Source organism: Vanacampus margaritifer, chromosome 1, assembly GCF_051991255.1.
Source record: "Vanacampus margaritifer isolate UIUO_Vmar chromosome 1, RoL_Vmar_1.0, whole genome shotgun sequence".
Classification (NCBI taxonomy): domain Eukaryota; kingdom Metazoa; phylum Chordata; class Actinopteri; order Syngnathiformes; family Syngnathidae; genus Vanacampus; species Vanacampus margaritifer.
Window position 1 is genome coordinate 45,785,429 of NC_135432.1, and position 11,005 is coordinate 45,796,433.

The following is an 11,005-nucleotide window of genomic DNA, read 5'->3' on the forward strand; positions in this document are numbered from 1 at the left end:
AAAAAAAAAGGGGAGTAATGATGATGTCAAATCGAATGAACAATACTGAGCTTTCCTGAGGAAAAAAAAAAAAAGAAGAAAAGAAACATACTTTTTTTCTAATGAAAGAATGGAACGCGATCTTTCATTTGGTACCCACCGTGCTTATGTAGTCAAAGTATACCATATTCTGTTTGCCTTGAAAGATGAGTTAATATGCTCGAAATTGGCTGGCACTGTCGGGGTTGTTTTTTGGATGTGTGGCAGTAAAATAGTTATTTTGTTGTCAACACATGAACGAACCTTTTCTAAATGGAGATTCATCCATCGAGTAAAGGTCCTCTTCTGAACCACTTCTCTCTCAACTGTAAAAAGGACATGGAGAAAAAAGATTTTATGAAATTCAAACTGATTCATAAAGATTGAGAACTCAAAGAGAAAGAGGCAATAATTACCTACCTTTTTACACACACACACACACACACACACACACACACACACAAAATGCACACACACTTAGTTAAACCTGGAAAAACACGCGTGTATGGGTCCCACAATGTAGCAAAGACAAAACCACACACACACACACACACACACACACACACTATATATATACTGTATATATATATATACACACACATATATGCATACAGTGCTATGAAAAAGTATTTATATCATAGCCGCCGCTGAATTTCGAACTAAAGCAGTTGGAGGCTGGAGCTCCCCTCCCAGCGAGGTAAGTGCAGCACACAGTGTTAGGCTACATTCACACCAAAAGCGGGGGACGCATTATGGAATGCTTCTTTTGCTAGCGTTTAAAACTCAACGACTCAAAACTATGATCATAGCCTCTTGCCCACTCATCCCTTCACATTTAACACTTTATTCTTGAACACTATTCTTTTAGTCAAGTATAAAATAACCTTGTAACTATCATGTGAAATTCAAGCTTGCCTTTTCATTCTTCATTTTCATACTTATGCATTACATTACTCTTGTCTATCATTTTTATTTTACATCATTTTCACAAGTCTGGGGACTTTGGGGGCTAATCTGGGACCTCAGAGATTGTGTTTTGTGCTACATTATGTGGAAATGTGTGTTGGTATGACAAAAAAGTTTGTGGATATTTGTATCCTTGAATTTTGAGGAGAGGAAAATTCCATGAAAACTCAACTTTAAATATGACTTAAAAGGACAGCGAGAAATTCAATTAGTAAGAAAGTAAAATAAGAATATACTAAAACAGCAATTAAAAACAAATATTGGCTGTTCCTGCACATATAGACAGTTCCGAGCTTACGTAACAAGTGAAAATGGCAGTCAATTTAGTGAAAGATAGCCCTCCGCTCATTGAAATGCATTGGACTTTGGATCGTTGTAATTTATTGGGATTATTTTGATTTCAAAATGTGCTGAAATATTATTTGACTACTATAACAATCTGCCTGGTTAGTATGCTAGTCACAGGCAAAAGCAATACAATCAGTCGTTTGTTGTCACCGTATAAAGGAAGCATTTGCATTGCGTTCAGAAATGCCTGTATGTTCGGAATTGTCTTTTGGCCTTTGAGAGGCAGTGTGGTGCCATACTCTTAGAACGAGATAGAAGAAAGTTGAAATTGAGCTCTATTAATATAACTCGTTTTCACAGATTGAGGAAAAATTGTGCCTGTGTGAATGTGTTTCTACAGCATTTGTGTGTGAATACTCATTACTTTGAAGGATTATCACTCCCTAAATCAATGCTAATTTCCTGTTAGCATTCAAATGGGCTCCTACATTGACTTTAGCATTAGTGTTAACATAGCGATGTTTCAAAAACAAAACATGTTTTGCATATAAATATATAGTCAGTGTTAATTTGGACAACAAAATGTAATTTATTTTTAGTTGTAGTCCTTTGACTAAAATTAATTAAAGTTTTAGTCATAATTTAGTCATCTGATTGTATTTTAGTTCTAATACAATTTTAGTCAATGAAAATAAAGAGAAATTTTAGTTGACGAAATAAAGAGCAATTTAAGACAATTTAGTCCATGTTTTCCTTCAGCATACATTTAAAATTAAAACACACCTATTTGTAACTGTAGTTTAACACGCAAAACACATTTCAACAGTGTCTTTATTAATTGTTTCAATGAAACATGTTGAACTGACAATTATATGCTGTTTTATAACTTAAAAAAAGTGCATAATTTCTTGAGATTCATTCTTACAGCTGCACAATAAATGTATACATGTTTGAACATTAAATAAAGTGCAGTGAACACTGAACAGTTTCTGAGTGGTTCTTTTCTCCCAACCGCGTTTCATTCCTTCTGATTGGATTGTGTGAATTTTAGTCACTGTGTTGTTTTTACTTTCGTTTTAGTCATTGACGAAATTGTCAGTCAATTTTAGTTATCGTTATCGTCTCAATGAATGGCTTCTATTTTAGTTTTCGTGTGATTTCGTCTGGAAAAAAAAAATTGTGATGAAAAATATGACACAAATGTTTCGCAGACAAAATTATCACTGTATAACAGTGGATGTAATTATTATCGTCGTGTGTTTAGTAAGGCTGGGTATTGCCAACAACCTCGCGATACGATACATATCACGATACAGGGGTCACGATACAATACGTATCGCGATACATATGTATCCCAAAACATGATCTTCAAGGCAATACATATCCTAATAGTTTACATTAATTTACTTGCATTTTTTGTGTAACAGTCATATGTGTACCTAAATGATATGTCCATTATGCTGGATGGCAAACATGTTTTAGTTAGCAGCTCTTCTGGTTTACCACCAAGCCTGGTCTAAATGTGCATGCGCTGCAGAGCATTGAGTAGTTTTCACAGACACACCGGGAAAATTTATAAACAGGCATGAGCCGATATGAGAAAAAATATCAAAGTAATAAATGACAGCTCTAAAATTTGCTTATTTGAAATATTTGGGGAAATAATAGCATTTTTTTCTATGTAATACATTCTAGTTCGTTTTTAAACAAAACATAGAAAAATTGGTACATTTAGTTTATAAGTAAATTAATGTTTATTCTTCCTCTGTTTTAATTTTCCTTAGCAAGACACAGTATCCAATCACTGATGGGCTATTTTTAAAACAGACTTCACACGTACACTTTTTTTTAAAAAACAAGTCTACAAGGCTACGATGCAAACAAAACACCTAAGGCACTCATGTCCCTTTCGTCTGCTCCCCTACTCCGCTGTCGCTACACGTGGACTAATTGAGTGCAATTGACATCAAAGACTGCTTAGGTACAATGCAAGCTGTGCCCCTCCACCCGCAACTGCTGCTAGTGCATGAGCGAAACTTCAGAGACTGCCTGCTGTTCTTGTGCAAGCAACCTTGCTTTAACTGCCTATTTAAAGTTAATGAGCAATATTGATTCTGACGCCTGCATATTGATACGTGTGTTGAAATGAGGCCCGCAACGATGTAATCCCGTATCAATTCTTTTAGCACACTCCTAGTGTTTAGTATTACAGTTACCTACAACTGGGGTGTCATTAAACATCTTAAAGAACGCTTAGGGACAACCATATCACATACACTACACAACTTGCTAGTTGCTAATGCTACACAAGCAAAATGGTGCATTCAGGGTACTTTCACGTGCCGGAAACTTCGGTTTTCTACGATGACAATGTTTTACGGGGAAAATAATCGGTCATTTGGCCAAATTGGCAGCTTGTTTTGGTGGATTCGCAATGTAGGGAAATTGGAAACATACCGCATTGTTCTGCACATTAATCTAACGATCTCATCTAACTTTAAAGATTGAGAGAAGCCAAAATCAAAATCACAATAAAATTTTGATGAATCGTCCAGCCCTGTTTTATGTTACAACAGAATTGTTTGTTGTTGTTTGCGTGTGTGTGCGTCTGTGTGTCTGTGTGTGGGCATGAGCCATGAGTGGGACAGAAAAAGTATGTTGTGTGGGATATGGGAACATTCAGCTCAGAGACTTGAGCACAGTAAAGCAGAGGGAGGGAAATGCATTCCCACTCTTTCTGGCTCATCATGTTATGCAAGAGCCTCTGAAGCATTGTTTTAAAGCACGAGCTGCTCTCCCACAATTCAAGCCTCCCAGCCACTTATCAGATACTCAAACACTATCCACGAATGCTGCAAGGACTGCTGACATCTTTTTAAGGAGCTAGAAAGGTTTGTGCTCAGTTTCAAGAAATAAATTGATGCGAGCACCTAACAGCAATGTACACAATGAATCAGCAGCATTAGTGAACATAGTTCAATGACATCAGCACAGGTTGTGGGCATTTTATGTATATTTGTGACATTACATGTTTGCCAAACACTAACTGATTCACTAAAATTAGCTACCACATTCATTAACGCTGTTAAAACGATATCTTGATTCTTTGTACAAGCTACAAGAACAAAATGGCGGATTTGTTATTAATAGCTTACACCAAGTCTCTCACGATTGTGTGTTTCTATGGAAACAGTTGCTTATCAACAAATATTGGAAGCAGTAGCTCAGTCAGTAGACGGAGTTGGTGGACATGGATTTGAGTCCCAATAATAACAAAAATGTAAAAATGGCAACTAGTTGTTGTAGAAATGCTAGTCTGCTTGCTGGCTACTTTTGAGGTACCTTTGAGTAAGGCATTGTACCCACCAAGCCAGCTCAGGAGACACAGCACTCTTAACGCATATCTTTCACTCTGAATTGACTTTCCTTTTCGAGTCTGATATTGATTCATAAAACCATGAATCAATTATTTTAATATTTGTTTTTCCTGGGGGGGGCCCTGGGGGGTTGTGCTTGCTCTGTCCTGTCCTCTGTCGACGGCTCCCCTCTTTGGTGGAGGTTTTCATGCATGCCAGATCCACCACACGAGCATCTATCGAAATTCAAACACAATCTGCTTCTTCCTCTGGTCGTTGAATCGGTGAAGGCTGATGTCTGTGAATCTCTATCATCTATCCTTCCTTCCTTTCCTCAGTCTCTCCTTTGGTCTCCTGAGGTCTCCCTAATTTGTTGGAATTTAGATGTTTCTGGGGTTGGTGAAAGACTCTGGTTAGTTAGTCTGGTGGGTGGTAGGTAATGTCTGGTCGGTGCTGGATTTCACTTTCCTTTCTTTTCTTTGATCCTTCCTCGGGTCTTCTGACAACCTCACGACTCTAGCTGGATTCTGAAGTATTCGGTTTAGGTGAACAATATGGGATTTTTAATATTTTTTAGGTGAACTAATGAGTACACACTCACACACACGCACACATGCACACACACACACACACACACACACACACATACAAAATAAATAAAAATAATAATAATAAGAGAGAGCAATGATGATGATCAAATCGGTAAAATTACCGAATGAACAATACTGAGCCCTCTATAAAAAAAGGAAGAAAAAAAAAATATATATATTAGTTTTTCGCATAAATTCATAAGAAAACAGAATTTTAAACACATGTTTTTTTTTGTAATTACTGTTTTCTTGAAATTTACTGTTCACATGAATTTAAAAGTATTTTCTTACATTTATCTCATGCACTCCAGGCCATTTTCACTAAAATAATCCCCTTCACTCCCGGCTGTTTTACTGAATTTTGACTGATTTTGCAAGGCCCGCAGAATATTGTGTTCTATTGCTATAAAAAATTTTTTTTATAAAAACAAACCTACCAAAAGAAAGATCTTCTTTCATGAGGAAAAAAAGTATATTTCTATCTGTTTCCGTTTTGCAGCTTAGCATTAGAATATAGCTAAGTTTCATCATTATTCACAAATCTATATAGAATTCTGAGTAATTGAGGGTTTTTTCAACATGGTCCTGGTTCATTTCCTATTCTCTGCTGCTACCTGCTGGCCGTTTGTGTAATAACTACCATTTCTTCAACCGTTCTTTGCAGTTGAGAGGCTGCATCAAAGCCTTCTTCTGTATGTTCTAGCATTTTAAAAAACACACAAAAAAGGTATAAATATGTCTTTGGGACACTTAAAACATTTAAAATGAACATATTTATACGGTTTTGGGAGCAAATGAATTATGAAAGAAATTACTTTTTTGACAGTTTAAGACAATTCAGAATCTTTTTAATTTACAATTACAACTGTTTAATAAGAATTATGAAAATATTTTCATCTCGTCCTTGCTGATGTCAATATTTGTGTAACACGTAAGTGATTATAACACGTGTTACTTTCAATAATAAACTAAACCATTTAACCAGTTATTGCCTCCGCAGCGAAGCGAATCGGAAAAAAAGCTAAATAGAATTGAACTGAACTCTTTTGAATCGAAATTGAATTGATTCAAGAAATTAGAATCGATACCCGGTCCTAATGCACTTGTTCTAATAATTAGGGCCCAACCGTTTATAGCACTTTTTAAAATAATCAACAATCGGCCCAAATTTACAGTACAGTACATGCTGAATGGTGTCCTTACACTGTTTGTCGACTAAGTGGAGCTGTGACTTCATTCAATCCTCAGTCAACAGAACACTGAAAACCCTGAGGTCTGTTTTACTGGTGTGGACTGACGGAGGAACAGGTAAGTTTGTTTTGTACAATGTTTCCAAATTAAACGTGGCTCAACATGTCTATCGTCTATGTCATGTGTGCCTGACAACGCCTGTTTCAAGGCGCTATCTGTGACCCCTGCTCGATCTGGGACGCGCATGCCCAAAAGATTGCTAACTACGGCAACCACACTAGAACAAAATACCTGTATATTCCTGCACGATAGTGTGCGAAAGCAAAAACATGGTACAACATGAAAAATATCTTAGATTCTTGATGCATTTTAACTAAGTAACTTTTAATCCTATTCGTTTTAAAGATGGACATTTTACTTTTTACCCCGTTACATTTCCAATGAGTCTTCATTGATACACTTTACAGTAAGTCTGCGGTGTGTTTTGCTTTGATTAAAATTAAAAAATAAAATTAAAATCGACATACATCTGTCCTGTATCTTTTGCAATGTCCATTTCATTTTGCGTGTGTACGTGTTTTGACCTATGTGGTTGCCGTAGATGGCCGATCTTCTGTGCTAACCTCGCAAACCAGATTGACAATTGTGCTTCACTCGAGGGAGTTCTTCACATTATCAATCTGAGACTTCACTAAATTCACTAGGCAGATATGTCTGGGAAAGGAGGGACTTGCTGTACAATACTTCGAGTTGATTGGACGATGCGGCATTTTGCACTTTTGTTTTGACCAATCAACGCAATGGATGAAAATGTCGTCTTCCGTCTCGTCTTAGGGAGTGGGGAGGAAAAGCACGAACATCTTTACCAGATAAAAATGCACGAAGCACCTCTCGCTTGTTCAACATTCAACAAGGAAACTGTGAGTCATATTGTAGCGTTTGAGAAATGATCAGGCTAACCACGCAAGAAATCAACACGCTAACGTCGGAAACTTAACACACACAAAAAAAAGTCTGTGTTGCATTCATGGCCTGTCCAGACTATGGGAAACTACATAAAAACGCCACCCACCCACAACGGTTGCTACAAAATTGTGATCTTTACTTATAAAAACTTGCTTTTTACTTACCCGCCAGCAGCAGTTTTTTCAACTTTGTTTATGTGCTTTTTTTTAACCATGACTAGCAGCCAAATTGTGTCCAAGAGATTCACTACTTTGATTAGACTACTTGAAAACAGAAATGTGACTTCTTCTTTTTTTTTTTTTTTTACAAAAGGTGTTTATTACCATGATCAAAAGCATTTATTCAATATGTCTCTTATTTTATGTGTAATTTCATTTGTATTTCTTATTAATAAAAAATCATGATAAAATCGAAATTGCGATTTTATAATTTAAAAAAATTGTGATATTCTATTTTTGCAAGCTCACCCACCACTATTATAATGGTATTTTCAACCGATATCGATAAAACAATAATTTTGAACGTGCCGATGTCGATAACCGATTAGTAAGCCGAGAATTGTTTGCAAAAAATTTACTTGAATGCAAATATACTTTCGAGTCCTACTGTAAGTAAAAATACATCGAAACATTTGTAACGCACCATGAAGCTGAATTTTATTGATATCACTGCTTCAAAGACAACCAGTAAATAATTTTTGCCAAAACAAAACAGTCATGTTTTAAAAATTCAACAAAAAAACTGTGAGGGTAACATTTTGGGGAGACACACTCTTGATCCACAAAAGATGGACCAATGCGGCAAGTCTGTTATTATTGGCGGATTTCTTTATTATCTGGTTTATCTGTATAACGTCAAATTGGTTGATAATTGCAGATAATTATCGGCTGATATCTTTATTATCTGGTTTATCGGTTTGACGTCAAATTGGTTAATAATTAGGGATGCGCGATAATATCGGCCACCGATTTTATCGTGCATCCCATATATATGTATATATTAGGTGTGTGAATTGCCTAGTACCTGACGATTCAAATTCGTATCACGATTCATAGGTCACGATTTGATTCGAGGCCGATTAATCCCGATACGAATCTATAAATTGATTACTGCGATTTATTTAAAACTCAAATTTAGAAAATACAAATCAGTAAACTTGTACATGTACACTGTAAGATTTGTATGAAAATGTACTTCAGGCTTATAACCGCGAGCCACTGCATTTAACAAACAGTTGCATTCTGTTTCATGTTTGAACAGCACTGAAATAAAATATTAGGCTTAATGTTCCATTAATATAAAAATTTTCCATACTTAATGTGTGAATCCTAACCCTTAGCAAGACGTGTTGTTGAATATTTCCATAAAAATTTTGTTTAAAAATCGATTCAGCCGCATATTGAATCGATTCGAGAATTGTGTGCTGTAATATTGCACTATATTGCCGAATTGATTTTATCTAACACCCCTAATATATATATATATATATATATATATATATATATATATATATATATATATATATATATATATATATATATATAGATAGATAGATAGATAGATAGATAGATAGATAGATACACACACACACACACACACACACACACATACAAAAATGCCTAATAAGTGAACAAGTGCACATTAGAAACTGATGCGTGACATATGGTTGTTGTTTTTCCAAACCATTCACGCATGATACGTATATAGCATGTAACTTAGCAGTTTCTACTTGAAAGCAAAGTTACGCTCGCAAGTACATTTGCGCCTGTGCACGATGTTTTACTTGGCCAATGTAGATACTGAGAAGGTAAAAGCATAGCTTCCAGGTTTATCTTCTCTGCTATCGTCTTGAATTTAATATTAATCTAAGGCTGCACAGAACGTAACTGCAGGATGCTCCTACCTTGGAGGTTCTGCACTCGCATGTCGCTGATCTGTCCGATGAATTCCTCCCGCTCGAACCAGTCAGTCCAGTTGTGTCCAGCCATCAGGATTAGTGGAAAGTTGTGACAGAGGAAGGAACACACCGGGAGGTTGACAAAACGAAGGCTAAATTGTTATCTGCAGCGGGTAAACAGGCGGTTTATTGTCCAGTCATCCGACAGAGAGCCATTCATTCCTTCAATGCAAGGCTGAGGTCGCGGAACGATTTTCACTCAGTCGACAAACATGGTGGCTGAAAGTAATCATGTGTGTTGCTTTCTTTCGTCTTCTTTGCAGTGAGCTGATTGCCAGCTCTGTGGAAAAAAGGCCCATGGAAACGATAGCGTAGTTTGAGAAGTCGAAGCCCAGGCTGACACCAAGTCGGTATGTCCAAGGAGGGATGGATCAGGATCAGAGCTCGTCCCGCCTACCATCCCGAGACCCACCCCGCCCCTCAAAACCGAAGCCTATTAGAAAGAGGTAGAGTACATGTACACCGTCAGTCAGTTGATGCATAGAGAAAGCTGAGACTTATTCTTAAAGAAGGTTAATTAACTGTTGAAGCATTATGCGTTTGAAAGAGGAACGGCGACTGCAGAATGGATAACGCAGTTCATTTAAACGATTTTGATAAAAATTTTATTTCATGCTTGGATTAAGAAATGGCGAGATTTTACAGTTATTAAGCACTGTTGATGGTGCTGTAATGCATGCTCTCAGAGGCAGCGGCGTAAATATCGACAGTGCAACCAGGGCCCAGAGACAGCGCAGGGGCCCATGACAGAAGGGGAAAAAGGGAAAAGAAGGAAGAGAGAGAGAGAAATAGAGAGAACAAAAACGGGGAAATAAACTGCCAGTTATTAAATAAATATATATATATATATATATATATATATATATATATATATATATATATATATATATATATATATATACACATGTATACATATATGTATATATATATATATATATATATATATATATAGGGCAGCACGGTGGCTGACTGGTTAGCACGTCCGCCTCCCAGTGCAGAGGACGTGAGATCGAGTCCGGGCTTCGGCCTACCTGGGTGCGGTGGCTTTCACCGAGTACTCCGGTTTCCTCCCACATTCCAAAGACATGCATGGCAGGTTAATTGAACACTCCAAATTGTCCCTAGGTGTGATTGTGAGTGTGGTTGTTCGTCTCTGTGTGCCCTGCGATTGGCTGGCAACCAGTTCAGGGTGTACCCCGCCTACTGCCCAAAGCCAGCTGGGATAGGCTCCAGCACCCCCGCGACCCTTGTGAGGAAAAGCGGCCAAGAAAATGGATGGATGGATGGATATATATATATATATATATATATACATATACATGTATATACATATATGTGTATATATATACATATACGTATATATATACATATACGTATATATATACATATACGTATATACACATATACGTATATACACATATATATATATATATATATATATATATATATATATATATATATATATATATATATATAAATACGATGTCGGAAATTATCATTTAATCACCTGACTTCGGCATCTGTCAGTCAAGATGAGTCCCAACGTGATGTGAGTTGAAAAAAAAGTGGTAGGTAGTGTGTGTGCCATCGTCGCATGCTTTGCAAACAAAACAAAAAAAAAACGCTCAAAAAAGAAAAGACAAAAAAAACATGATGTTAAAGCTATTGGACGA

At 36.6% G+C, this 11,005-nt stretch overlaps 1 protein-coding gene across 2 annotated transcripts in view; it reads right to left on the reverse strand.

Annotated features, from left to right (window-relative positions):
- clmna (calmin a) overlaps nt 1–9,687 on the reverse strand; it is a 74,852-nt gene extending 65,165 nt beyond the window's left edge. For both annotated transcript variants that reach the window (XR_013293498.1, XM_077560983.1), the window contains exons 1-2: nt 9,279–9,687; nt 283–344 (exon numbers count right to left, since the gene is read on the reverse strand). Coding sequence is in view for 1 of the 2 variants with exons in the window: in XM_077560983.1 (XP_077417109.1) it covers nt 283–344; nt 9,279–9,363 (147 nt within the window). In the remaining variant the exon portion in view is untranslated. The remainder of the gene's footprint in view (nt 1–282; nt 345–9,278) is intronic.
- Nucleotides 9,688–11,005: the final 1,318 nt, after the last annotated feature.